This window comes from Phocoena phocoena, chromosome X, assembly GCF_963924675.1.
Source record: "Phocoena phocoena chromosome X, mPhoPho1.1, whole genome shotgun sequence".
In the NCBI taxonomy this organism is placed as follows: Eukaryota; Metazoa; Chordata; class Mammalia; order Artiodactyla; family Phocoenidae; genus Phocoena; species Phocoena phocoena.
The window spans coordinates 61,624,979-61,639,331 of record NC_089240.1 but is presented as its reverse complement, the minus strand read 5'-3'; the positions used below and the strand labels follow the sequence as shown (position 1 = coordinate 61,639,331).

Genomic DNA, 14,353 nt, shown 5'->3' with positions numbered 1-14,353 from the left:
TGCCTAACTCCGAGGCCGGGGCTCTTGCCGCCTCATCACGCTTCCTCATGCTTCCTCAAGAGCCGAAAAACTGTTCATGCCATAAATTGGCTCTTTGCATTATTCCACAGAATTAAGTGAACGGCCAGCTAAATCTTTTGTGAATTAATGTAATTCAACATAATTTTAAAGTAAAGGTTGAAGGAAATTCAACTCTACAGGCTCCACAAAGAGAATGCGACAGAAGTTTCTGCCTTTGCAGAGTTCATGGTCCCGTAGAAAGGAGTTAACGAGTGCAAAACTAAAAGCATAATATAACACAGAAACAGAAATACCACGAGAGAGCCAGAGAGGGGAAGAGGGCACCGCACCACCTTTGCCTTAGATACAGCCTCTGCCTTCCCGGTGCCTGTCACTTCCCTCAGCCCCAAGCAGAGCCTCCCAAGGCTAGGACCAGTCAGCTGCCATGTGGAACTGGATCACAAAACAAGGACTTTCTTAAATCATCTGGGTCCCCTAGCCTAAGAATAGTGCGAATAAGCAGGACCTGGGAATAGTATTTGATTGGCAAAGGTGGGAAGATGTTTAGGAGCCCACGCTTACCTGCAGCCAGCCTGCTTCAGCAAAGAATGGGTTATTTATGGGTTAGTTAAAGCCAGGTGCTCATGCAGCCAGGACAGGAGCCTTGATCCCAGTCAAGCTGAGCTCTCATGTGGCAGTCAGTTCTGGCCCCAGCTGACCGTCTTGCCACCATGTGCTCTTGGCCCAAGAGGGGGCTAAAGCCAGAGAACGCGGCTGAGCGTGCGGCGGGCCCTCACAATGAGGACACGTTGTTCCAGACGCTCAGCCCGAAACGGATAGCTCACAACATGCCTTGCTGACAGAGGATCAGCAGTGTTATCTTCGTAGATAGAGACAGAACATTCCCTCCTCCTAGACCTCAGCGAGGCCCCCTGACTCTGATTTTTATAGCACTTTGATGCCACGGGTTTGGGTCCCCCAGAGTGGCTTCTTTGTTGCAGCTGCCTTTCTTCTATTGCTCTCTCTAAACCCGTCTTTCCATACCCGTGAAATGAGTGTACTACTTGACACCTTCTGGAGGAGGAGAGGCCATCCAAGGAGAGAGGGCCACACCTGTTTGAAGCCTTCTCTTCCAGAGTCAAGCCCACGAGGTTCTCGGGCTTGGACTGAGGGGCCCTCCTTGGCTAATAATACAAACCTCTCAGGTTTCTTTGATCAGAATGGGAGACTTAGTTTCTGGATGTGTCCCCCAGGTAACCCCTCTTGTCCATTCCATATATGGATGTGGTAAAGATGATCTCTAATCTACAGAATTCGGGGCTTCAGGCATCAGAGAGGAATAACCCCAGCAGGAGGGAACTAGACCCCTCTTTCCTTTTTAGTTCAGTCCAAAAAAAAAAAAAAAGCATTATAAGCATTGGCACAGTCTTGGTCATTTTTCTTTTAATTAGATGTGTGGAGTCTTCTGTCATGGATGTGCAAAAGCCATCTCCCCATCAAATTACTCCCATAGATTCTACAAAGACGCTGTTAGAATCCCTAGAGATTGTTCCACAGCCTCTCCCATGGTGCCAGATGTACATCCAGACTCTTAACAAGGATAATTTGGTGGCAATGGCAATCACCCTGGATTATTTTCTTAGAGGCTCTTTGAATGGCATCAAATTCATGACACATAGCAAGATCCCTTTTGCTCATGCCCTCTGTACCATTTTTTTCCATGGAATTTGAATTTCCCTGGCTTACTTACCACCTAACAATATCACTATTGAAAGCACATAATGTTAAGGACCATATGCTCTCTCTCCAGAGAGTGTGCACAAATACTATTTCTGTTAAAAACTAAACAGAAATAGTAGCTTTGCATATTTCCCATTCAAAGGCTTATCCCAATTGAATGATTCCCTTTGTCATGGGGTGTTTTTCCCCAAGCGGGCCCTAATAGAGGAGCTGAATCAGATATTGTGACTTACCAAAGGTCACAAGGAATCATCTAGTGAACTAGAAATAGAATCCAAAGACCTTTATTTTGATTCCCTGAATTTAAAAACAAATAAACTCTACTACGGAGAAAGAAAAACTAGAGAAACCAGGCTCATTTGACATTCCCGGGTCAGGGAATTCAAGACAACCAAAACTAACAGGCAGCTGCCTTGGTCTGTGAGGACCAAGGAGGTGACTAAGGCACAGGTGCTGCCTGCCTTCAAGGAGTTGATAATCCAGTGCAGGGAGATCAGGTCGCTGTTGAAAAATCTCTACACACTGCAGAACGTGCTTGGGAACACCCAGAGGACCCCAGAGGAGGGTTTGTCCATCTTCACAGCCCCCGCAGCAGCAGGCACAGTGACCTGTATGTGACATGCCGGCAAGCACTGTCGATTTGTTGAACAAGGGCCATAAGAGATGTACCAACAGAACACTCTGGGGGTTGGTGGAGAATGAGGGACAGCTTTGTGAAGGAGGCGACATTTGAGCTGTGCCTAGAAGGATGGGGAGGTTTTTCACAGGCAGCAGGGGTTGGGGGAGGGCCTTTGCAGACCCCAGGAAAGAGCAATGGCAAAGATCCTCGGGGGGAGGCAGGGGGTGGAGGAAAGAAGCCCGGTCTCATTTGGGAGAGCCCGGAGCAGACAAGTGTGGCTAGAGAGCAGGGGGATAGAGAGGCTAGAGAGAAAAGTTGAGACATGAGCAGAGAGGACCTTGAACACCAAGCCAAAGAATTTCACAGTGGACTGTCATGGGAGGTTTGAAAATGGGGAACGGTTTCCTGCTGCATCCTCCTGCCCTGCCCACCTGGGCCTCCCTCACCTTGTCAGTAGCGGTGGATTTCTCTTGATTGTTCTGTTTGTATGTGGTTTGGCTTGGAGGTTTTCTGTGGTTTAGTTTGTTTTTTGGCCTTTCACTTTTCCTTACAGTTTTTCACAGCATATGGTCCTGATTATGTGCTGGAAATCACGCCAAGCTGCCGGCCAGACCGCAATGAGCCCCACCGAGTCCAGCAAATCCTCAACTACATCAAAGGTGAGCACCACCCCTCGAGTCCTGCCCTCCTCATTCCACCCAGCTTGTAGTGACCCATCAGTGGGGGCTTCCCCCAATACCATTTGTCATTTGGTGGCTAATCTTTACACCAACTTGGAAGGGAAACCTCTTCTTGGCCTGAGAGCTTGTTGGAATTCCGCAGTGGTCACTCTGGTTGGGATTATCATTTGGCCAGCTAATGTCACCTTCAGGGGAACAAAAGGTTCAACTTTAGGCACCTCCAGTGGAAAGCCAGTTCTAAAGTGTGCCCTGGAACTCTCCCTTTGAAAAGGGCAACAGTAAACTCCTCTCTAAGATGAGGGAAAATCAAGTCAATTCAGACTTGGGGTTGGGGGTAGGGGTGAAGGGTGCTCACAGACATTCTGTTCCAATGCGTTTCCTTGGTTCAGTAGAGCCTCGAGTGACTGTGAGCCCACAATGAGTAGTGAGGGGTTCTGAAGCCCTGGGAGTGGGTTCCCCAGTCTCACTTAGAGCACTGGAGATGTGGCTGCTGCCCTATTCTTCCCTTCCCTGAGGCTGGCCTCCAATTATTCTGGCCTCTGGACAGAGGAAAAATGGCAGTCATCAGGTTATCGCCCTCTTGATCACACTGTCCACTAGCTGTTTGGGGACACTATTGGTAGAGCCCCCCTCCCAACCCCAGCTGCTGCTTCTCAACTCAACTCACTTCATCTACCTTTTTTTTTTTTTAATTTTATTTATTTATTTATTTATTTTGGCCGTGTTGGGTCTTCGTTGCTGCGCGCGCGCCTTCTCTAGCTGCAGCGAGCGGGGGGCTACTCTTCCTTGCAGTGCGTGGGCTTCTCACTGTGGTGGCCTCTCTCATTGTGGAGCACAGGCTCTAGGCACACGGGCCTCAGTAATTGCGGCATGCAGGCTCAGTAATTGTGGCTCACAGGCTCTAGAGCACAGGCTCAGTAATTGTGGCTCACGGGCCTAGTTGCTCCACAGCATGTGGGATCTTCCCGGACCAGGGATCGAACCCATGTCCCCTGCATTGGCAGACGGACTCTCAACCACTGCGCCACCAGGGAAGCCCCTACCATTTTTTAAAAGTCGTTTTGGCACCCATATTCCTGTTTAATTGAATGTGTGTACATGTGCATATTTTTTTGGATCCTAATTATTTGCAAAGTTAAGAGGCCAAAGGTATCACATTGCCTATCCTGGAGAGTGAAATTCCCATGTTTATTCATCTAACAACCAAGATAGCACCAGTTCTCCTAACTTTGACTCCCTCATTGGAATAGAATCTAGCATGAAGGGGGGCCTATTCTGTGTCAGAGTTAGTCTGAGGGAACACATTGTATCCTGGGCGTCTTTGCCGATGGTGATATTAAGGCCCCGTCCTCTAGTGCAGCCAAGTCTGTGACAACAGCTGAGTCCATACACAGGGATTCCACGTCCCTGGCTCCTTTGACCAGAGAAAAGTTTCTAAGCTCAAGAGTCATAGACTCATAAGGTTGTGCTCATAGCAATGCTTATTGCCCCTCTCAGGTGTCCCATATCCCTCAGCCTTTCCTTGACCCTGTAGTTTCAAGCCACCTCCCTCTGGCCTCTCAATGGCTACCAGCCTCAGAAGTCCTCACTTCCTAACCAAATCCTCCTCCCTCCTCCAACCTTTTTAAGGCCTTTAAAATCCTTCTTTTCCTGGCCCTTCTTCAGCCCTTCTCACTGCACTGCAGCCCCGATTAACACTCGTGCTCCCACCCTAGTTTCCTACTGCCCTTCTCAGATCCTGGACCAACTTCTCTTACCCCTTTTCCTTCTACCTTGCCATTTTCCCCTCATCCAGTCTCTAAATCCTGGTAGAGCCCAGACAAAGCAATAGAAACAGAGAAACTAAACAAGGCTCTGCAGCTACTTGCTCAAACCTAGGTATGTGCAGATATCTGTACGCCCTCATGCTTTCCTGCGCACACACACAAGCACTTATCTCCAGAGACTGGTGACATCTTGCTATTGAGGAAATGGAAATGACAAGCGAGAGAAGATGTAAGGAAGGTAATTCAAAGGGAAGAGAACTAGGAAAGGTTAAGAAACCCAAAAGAAGAATAAATTTTGAAAAGACTTGAAATAAAGGATTAGTTTGAGGGTTGGTTAAAAAATAGTAATAATAATAATAGAAAGTCTTAGAGGATATGTAAGTTACATGGAAGTCAAGATTTTTTAAAAGATCCTAATAGGTTAAAGCAATATTCTGGCTGCGACGCCATGAAATTAAACTGGGAGAAAATATATGGACTAGGAATTGGGTCCTCAAAAGCAACTGGACACACACAAGATGGGAAACATGGCTTTGCAGCATTTTGTCTGCAAGAGAGTTAGGGAGTTTCGTCAGTGTGAGTCACCAGGGCAAGGTGGCCTCCAGAGATGCTAATGCAGTATCGACCTCACTTTAAAAGAACTGGAGACAAATAGGAGCATATGCTCCAGGAGGTCAGTTAGGTTGGGGAGAGGACTGGAGCCCAGGCTCCAAGAGATCTTGTTGGAGGAGCTGGGCTTTTGGAGAAAAGAAGACCCAAGGGGATGTGGTCCTATATCTCTGAGAGGCTGTCACAGAGCAGAGGGCATAGACAGAGTCTACGTGGTCACAGGGCACAGATCTAGGATCCATGTGTAGATATTATTAAAAGGCAGATTTTCATTCAAGAGGAAGAAGAATTTTCTAACGATTAGAGCTGTCCAAAGTGGAACAGACTGCCCAGAAAGGAATGAGGTCTCTATTGCTGGAGACATACAAATAGAGACAAGGCAGTCACTTGACTGTCATATCGTAGACAGCCTCCTGCATTTGGAGGAGGGTGATTATACTAGGTTATTATCAATGTTCCTTCCAATCCTAAGATTCTAGGATGCTGTACATTAAAATGAGAAAATAGAAAAACAATAAAAAGAAGATGATGAGAGTGCAGGAGTTGGTAGATGAGTCACAGTTGGGGGGGCACGGGGGAGGTAATGCTGTGTATAGGAAAGAATTGATGAGGAGAAGAAAAGAAACTAGATGGCTGAGAGTGGGTGGGGAGCCAGGACAGCAAGTAGAATGGCTATAGAATACTAGGGATCTTCAGATTTTTCCATTTAGCCATCCCTTTCATATTGATAAAGTCTTGTGTTCTAGCCATGCAAATGAGCAGAGCACATAAGTCCAGAAGCGAAAAGAAATTCAGTTGAACCTAGAAGAAATGAGGCTAGAAAGAAGTCCAAATGTTGCTAAAAATGGCCAGGCTAACCTGCTATACTGAGACCGTGCCCCTCCAGCCTGGTGACGCATGCTGCCATCAGATAGTGTGTTGCCATGACAATGGTCAGTGTGGAAAGGCTGCTGAATTTTCTGCATTCTGAAAGATTTTCCTGAACCTGCCTACAAGACTATCATTTGTTCTTGCATATAAAACCTCTGTGAGGCTGGCCATTTCTCTCAGTGCCTCCCTCCCCCCACTCATTCCCACCCCCCATTAAACACAAAGGTAGTGGGGCAGAGGCAAGGATTATTTGGGGGAGGTGGATGGCAATGAGGGAGTGGATGGATTAAGCTCCACTCTGTGGGAAGGAGGTTCACCAGCATATCTGGTTGAATTTGTTTAACCTTTGAGCTTGGGCTTTCTCTCGTTCTCACATCCCTTAGAAGCACAAAAGGTGGGATTTTTAACCTATTGGAGATGAAACCTGAGGAGGTTCATCGTATAGAGATGCATTCCATATACCACAGGATGACTGGAGGCACAGGCAGATTTGGACCTCACCTTATCCCATCTTTACTGCCCATTAGACTTTCTAAGAGAGAAAAACGACAAAAATAAAACTATGGAGAGTCCATTCAAGCTGTTAGCTTTATACAGAGAAAAGCTGTGTGTTGCTCCCACAAATCGTTCTTCTCGTGCCAATGAATCTTGAAGATATGTGTCATTGTTCACAAGGAAGTGTGGGTTACAGAGTGGATCGCTCAGCCTAGCTCATGACCACTACTGTAAAATCACCCTCACACCATCTTCATGTGCTCAAACTTGTTTGTCTTTCCTCTCTGGTTGACGTACTCCAGAGGAGTTGGCTCACAGTGAACCTTCCAGGGTTGGAACAGTGCTGATGTGATCAATCCCCAGAGGCAGCTAGCTCCCTGAGCCTGCCTAGCTCTGCATGGGGAAACAGGGGTAGAGGTTTTCTAATCCCTGGTACTGATGACATTTGAATCAAATAGAAGTCCCTAGGGGGCCAAAAGCTTCATGTTGCAGCCCAGGCCCGACCTGGTGGGGGAGGGGGAGGGGAAGGTGAGTTGTATATATGTGAGTATGTGTTGCAGTTGTAACTGGAGGTTTCTACACTTGGCTCTGTGTTCCCAGATTCTACCCCAAGTTTGCCTAAGTTAGAAAAGTAAACAAATGGGACCAGGAGGAAAGAAGCAGGAGGAGAGGAGGAGGTGGGGGGAGGACACAAGAGGAAAGAGCAGGCCTTGTGCCCATCTGCCCTTTCTGACCCTTAATGAAGGAGGCTTAGTATGGCAGCCTCTGTGGTGCTGGGTTGGGGAGATGGGCCAGCAAACTGATATGGGTGTGGGGAGAGACACCACAGGAGAAATAATAAGAGTAATAGCTACTATTTATCTTACAGATGAGGAATTCAGAGAGTCTCAGAGAGGATAAATGACTTGGCCAAGGTCACCTTTATTCAGTCATTCAGCAAGGAATTACTAAGCACCACACTGTGCTAATAGGTGGTGGAGCAGACATTTGAACCCGGGTCTGTCTGAATTGAGACTTTGGAGTCAGGCTGTTTGGCCTTTCCAGTGCCCCTCCTCTCTTTGCAGTGTTGCCCTATCAAGGCTACTCATCATCTGCTTTTTCCAGTCACCCCTGGTAAACCCCTCCCACCTTGTACTACACACCCAGCTCCTTCCTTGTGGCTGATCCAAAGCACCTGAAATCTGATGTCTCTCTGGAAATGGGAGGAAATCAGCCATGGACAACATTTGAAATTCTGGTCCCTGACCTAGGTCTTTTAGCCATGCCCCTCTCACCCCACCATACTGTAATTGAAACTTCCACTCCATTTTGAGATGAGTAGAGAAGTAAAAGAGAAGGACAGAAGGTGGAAGAAGCCAGACCACGTGACTCCTGCTGCCTGAAGTGTGCTGTGGTCACCAGGCCCAGTCTATTTACAGTTCCACAGCCCCAAGCTGAGACCCTTTGCACATCTACCGGTAATATTCTTTGGAGAACCACTGTGCTGAATGTAAGCAGCACCTCCTCTAGCAGCCTGAAGTCTGGGATTGACATTCTTCTAGGGACTAGCAATTGGGGCATCAGGTCTGGGCATGTCCAAGGCCTGCTGGAGCCCCCAGCTTGAAGCAGTGCTCCTGCCCTGTGGGACTCTACACCATGGAAACTCGGCTTACTTCCACACCTTCTCTTGCTTCCTGAGAAGCCATGAGGGTAAATTGAAAGTCAGGGTTGGTCCCAAGACAGACTGACCATTTGCTTTAGGGCTTCTTGGAAGGACTTTGGAGCAGGATTGTGGAGGCTACTCTGAGCCAATTTGCATGACTTCAGGTGAGGATCTCTGTGATGTCCATCCCTTATCTCCCTTTGCCATCCCCTATCCTTTCTTCAGCCCTCTTCAGCCCCCTGTGGTCTCTTCCAGGAGCCTCGCTTGCTTCACTAAAGTGTGTAAGAATTGGAAAGGTTGGTTATTGTTGTTGTTGCTGTCATTGTTAAGCAAAAAAGTTGTAAACATATCATGCTGAAAATTTTATAAATTCTAAAATTAAAATGAAGGCTGCTCCCCAAAGTTCTAGTAACTTTGACGGCGGCTTTTAACAAACGATGAAAACCCTTGGCAGGTTACTTTTGAAGACTTGAAATACCTACCTAAATCCAGGAGGTGGGAACTCCCATTATTGAAAGCCTACTGTGGGTCACCATGCTGGATTCTTTACATACTTGATCTCATTTCATCCTCACTATCACCTCATGAGGTAGGAAACTGGTGCCCGCAGAGCTAATGTAACATGCCCACAGTCACGTAACAAGTAAGTGGTGACATCAGGATTTGAATCTAGGCCTGGTGCCCCTCCTCTTCTTGGCACTATTGCTCAGTCAAGCCTACTCATCATCCCTGTCCGCTCTTTCCAATCGCCCCTAGTAAACCCTTCCCACCTTGCAATGTCTCCCAAAGTGAGGTTCTGAATGAGGTCAATTTTAAGAAGTATCATTGTGTCTCCACTTTAAAGCCCAGCTAAATCAATCAATGAATATTTTTTGGAACTTCCCGTGTGCTTGGTGTCATGGGAGATATAAGAGAAGTTTAAGACATGAACCCTGCTTCTAAAAAACAGCTGAGAAGTCTAGGTGAGGAGACAAAACTAACCCCCTTAGATCAGGACATAATAAGGGCTGGTGCAAGGTAGAAGAAGAAGAGAAGTGAGAAGAGAAGGAGAGTGCTTTCAGAAGGCTGGGATGTTTTGAATAGATAGAATAGGGAAGTGCTCATATGCAACGGAAACTTGGATAGGTGGGAGCCCGGGGCAGTTGGCAGGTTTCCTTGAATTTCAGGCTGAATTGTCCATATCAGATACAATAAATTGGGAGCCATTCTAGGTTCTGGAATTAGGACATGACATGATGCAGTGATGTTTGGATGGATCATGGTGGTATTCCAAGGGTGAGCCTGCAAAGACCTGGACCAGAACAGTGGTGGTAGGCTACTCCCTATCGTATTCCTCCCGAATGGCTGAGAGCTGTTAAGAAGAGAGTATCAACAGCACTTAGAGGTATGTCATTTATAGGGGATCAAGGAGAAAGGAAGGAGTAAAGATGACTCTGAGGTTTCCAGCCTGGATACCAACTGGGATGGGGAGCCATTGAGGGTGGGGGATAGTTTTACAGAAACATATACTTGATGTGTTCTCTTTCAATACATTGAGTTTGAGGTGTGATACAATATCAGTATAACTACATGGAAGAATTTGTTGCAGCCAATTAAAAATAAATTTTTAAAGATAATTTGATGACAAGAGAATAATGCTCATGGTAACAATCTTAAGTGAAAAAAGATATGAAATGATTTAATACCATATAGTCTCAATTTTGTAAATATACATAATGTGTGTGTGAGTGTGTGGATATGCATAGAAAAACACTAGAAGGAAATATACCAAAAGTGCTAACAGTAGTTATCTTTGATGGTAAGATTGAAATTATGGGTAATTTTTTACTTGTTCTGTATTCTTTTTCTGTATTTTTCAAAATTTCTTGCATAAACGTGTATTGCTTTTATAGTCAGAAAAAAAGAAATACATGTTGGAGCTTTTTAAGACAATAATCTTTTATCAGACCTTATGTCCCAGTTTTTGGTTTACAAAATCTGGTCACTGTACCTGCACATAGCTGGAAAAATAAGGGACTGGAGATGGACTATTTTACATGTTTGAGGTACTGATTCCTTTCTTAGGTACCTCTAGTAATTCTAGGGTGCTTCCATTTGTCTTGAAAAGCATGTCATGATGTAAAGCCTCTTCAATCTAGTAGAAGGGCTGAAAATCCAGATAGCTCCCTAGGACCACCTCCCTTTCCAAAACTGTCATTCACTCCAAGGCAACTGTCTCAGTCTTTTTTCTGGGTTTTCTCTTCTGTGCCATTGATCTATGTACCTATTCCTGTCTTGATTACTGTAGTAGCTATATAATAAATCAGGTAGAGTGATTCCCCTTCCTTTTTCAAACTTGTTTTAGCTATACTAGTTTCTTTGCCTTTCCATATAACCTTTAGAACAACCTTGTCTATATCTTTAAAAAAAAAAACCTTGATGTGATTTTGTTAGAAATTGTGTTTAACCTATATATCAATTTAGAGAGAATTCCAATCCATGAACATGGTATGTCCCTCCATTTATTTAGATCTTCTTTGATTTCCTTCATTAGCATTTTGTCATTTCCAGCATACACATCCTTAACAGGTTTTATACCTAAGTTTTTCTTTTATTGATTTATTATGTTTTTCATTTTGGTTTCCATGTGTTCATTGCTAGTATATAGAAATACAATTTTTGTATATTGTTCTTGTATCTTGTGACCTTCCTGAACTCATTTATTATTTCTGGCTGTTTTCTTGTAGACTCCTTAAGATTCTCTACATAGATCACCATCTGCAAATAGAGACAGTTTTATTTCTTCCTGTCTGATCTATATGCTTTTTGTTTCCTTTTCTTGCCTTATTACACTGGATTAGACTTCCAGTATTATGTTGAATAAGAGCAGTGAGGACAGACATCCTTGCCTTGTTCCAGAACTTAGAGGGAAAACATTGTCTTTTACCATTAAGCATGATGTTAGCTATAGGTTTTGTAGATTTTCCTTAAAAGTTGAGTCAGTACCCTGCTATATTCCTAGTTTTCTGAGAATTTATGTCATAAATCGATGCTGAATTTTATTTAATGCTGTTTTTGCATCAGTTGACGCTAATACCAGTATATATGTAATTTTTCTTTTTAGCCTTTTAATATGGTAGGTTACATTGATTGATTTTCAAATACTGAACCAGCTTTGTATACCTGGGATAAACCCCACTTGTTCATGGTGTAAATATATATATATATATATATATATATATATATATATATATATATATATGTATTTGCTAATTCTAGGAACTGTTTGCTAATTCTAAGAATTCACTGCTAAGAATTCTATTTGCTAATATTTTGTTGAGGACTTTACATCTATATTCATAAGGGATATTAGTCTGTAGTTTTCTTTTTTGTGACACCATCATTTGCTTTCAGTATCAGGGCAATACTAGCCCTATAAAAATGAGTTCAGAAGTGTTACCTCCTCTTCTGTTTTCTGCAAGAGAGAGTATAGAATTGATGTTAATTCTCATCTTTAGTAGAATTCTCCAATGAGACCATCTGGACCTGAAGGGTTTTTTTCAGGAGGTTTTTTTTTTATTTCTACTTTGATACCACTGTGGTCAGAAAACATGTTCTGTATAATTTCAAATATTTTCAATTTGTTGAGGCTTGTTTTATGACTCAGTGTATGGTCTATCTTGGCATGTGTTCTGTGAGTGCTTGAAAAGAATGTAATATATTCTGCTGTTGTTTGGTGGATTATTTGATCAATGTCACTGAGATCCTGTTGGTTGGTAGTATTATTGAGTTATTCTATATCCTTGCTAATTTTCTGTCTAGTTGTTCTGTTATCAATTTCTAAGAGAGTGATGTTAAATTCTCTAATTCTAATTGTGGATCTATCTATTTTTCCTTATAGCTGTATCAGGTTTTGCTTCAGGTACTCTAATGCTCTGTTGTTTGGTGCATGCACATTTAGGATTGCTGTATCTTCCTGGTAGATTGACCCTTTTACCATTATGTAATGTCCTTCTTTGTCCATGGTAATTTTTTTGTTGTTCTGAGGTCTACTTTATCTAATATCAACATAGCCACTCCTCCTTTTTTTACTAATGCTTCATGGCATATATTATTCTATCCTTTTACTCTCAACCTACTTATATTTGAAGTGAGTTTCTTGTAGACAGCATGTAATTGGATCATTTTTTTAGCCACTCTGCCAATCTTTGTCTTTTAATTGGTGTATTTAGATCATTTATATTCAATGCAATTTTGATATTAGGGATTAAATCTGCCATTTTATTTTGTGTTTTCTCTTTGTTCCCTCTATTCTTTGTTTCTCTGTTTTCTTTACCTTTACTGTTGGCGACTTATACCTTTGTTCAAATTCCATTTTGATTTATCTGCAGTAATTTTGACTGTATATGTTTGTATAGGCTTTTGAGTCGTTGCTCTGGGTATATATTATACATACGTAGCATATCACAGTCTACTGGTATTGCCATTTTACCAGTTTGAGTGAAGTGTAGAAACCTTACCTACTTTTAAGTCCCTTTCCCCTCCCCCATTTGTAATCTAATTGTGTTATTATATAATCTAGTGATATTTCCTCTATATATATTCAGAACTACATCAGAGAATGTTCTAATTTTTCCTTCAATCATAAAACATAATTTAGAAAACTCAAGAGGAGGAGAAAAATCTATGATATTTACCCATATTTTTACCCTTTGCATAGTTCCTTCTTCCTTCCTTCAAGATGTCTTTTTTTTCTTAATTTTATGTATTTATTTATTTCTTTTTGGCTGCATTGGGTCTTTGTTGCTGCGCGCGGGCTTTCTCTAGTTGTGGCAAGTGGGGGCTACTCTTCGTTGTGGTGTGTGGGCTTCTCATTGCGGTGGCTTCTCTTGTTGCAGAGCATGGGCTCTAGGCTCGTGGGCTTCAGTAGTTGTGGCTCACAGGCTCAGTAGTTGCTCGCAGGCTCTAGAGCACAGGCTCAGTAGTTGCGGTGCATGCATTTAGTTGCTCCACAGCATGTGGGATCTTCTCGGAGCAGGAATCAAACCCGTGTCCCCTGCATTGGCAGGCAGCTTCTTAACCACTGCACCACCTGGGAAGTCCCAGTATTTCTTCTTTCATCATTTCCTTTCCATGTCAAAAACTTCCTTTAGCTAGTCATTTAGGGTGGGTCTAGTAGCAACAAATTCTCTTAGTTTGCCTTCCTCTGAGAATATTTTCATTTCCCCTTCATTCCTGAAGGACATTTTCACTGGATGTAGAATTCTGGGTTGACATTTATTTTCTTTCAGCACCTGAAAAATGCTGAACCACCTCCTTCTGGCCTCCATGGTTTTTGATGAGAAAACCACTGTCATTTGAATTATGTTTCCCTTATAGGTAAGCTTTTGTTTTTGTTTTTCAGCGTTCCAGATTTTCTCTTTTACTTTAGTTTTCAGGGATTTGATTATGATAGATCTTGGTTTGGATCTTTGAGTTTAGGCAGTTTGGAATTCAGTCAGCTTCTTTAATCTGTAGGGTTCTATCTTTTGCCAAATTTGGGAAATCTTTAGCCATTATTTCTTCAAATACTCTTGCAGTCCCACCTTCTTCTCCTCTTCCTCTGGGACCTTGGTGACATGACTGTTAGATCTTTTATCATAGTCCCATGTGATCCCTGAGGTTCTGCTCATTTTTTTTTACTATTTTTTGTCTTTTGTTCAAATTAGGTAATTTCTATTGTTCTATATATTCCAGTTTACTGATTCTTCCTCTGCCCTCTCTGTTCTGCTGTTGAGCCCATCTGTTGAGTTTTTTTTATTTCACTTATTGAATTTTTCAGTTCTAAAATCTCCATTTAGTTTTTCTTTATTTCTTCTATTTCCTTGCTGAGACATTTTTTTTCATTTGTTTCAAACATGTTTATAATTGCCTGTTGAAGTATTTTTATGATGCCTGATTTAAACTACTTGTC

The 14,353-nt window shown here is 43.1% G+C and overlaps 1 protein-coding gene across 1 annotated transcript in view; it reads left to right on the top strand.

The window, feature by feature from the left end:
- The window catches only part of HDAC8 (histone deacetylase 8), a 246,415-nt gene that overhangs the window by 218,942 nt on the left and 13,120 nt on the right, over positions 1-14,353 (top strand). Inside the window, exon 10 of the mRNA XM_065900563.1 lies at positions 2,913-3,018. Coding sequence (XP_065756635.1) covers positions 2,913-3,018 — 106 coding nt within the window. The remainder of the gene's footprint in view (positions 1-2,912; positions 3,019-14,353) is intronic.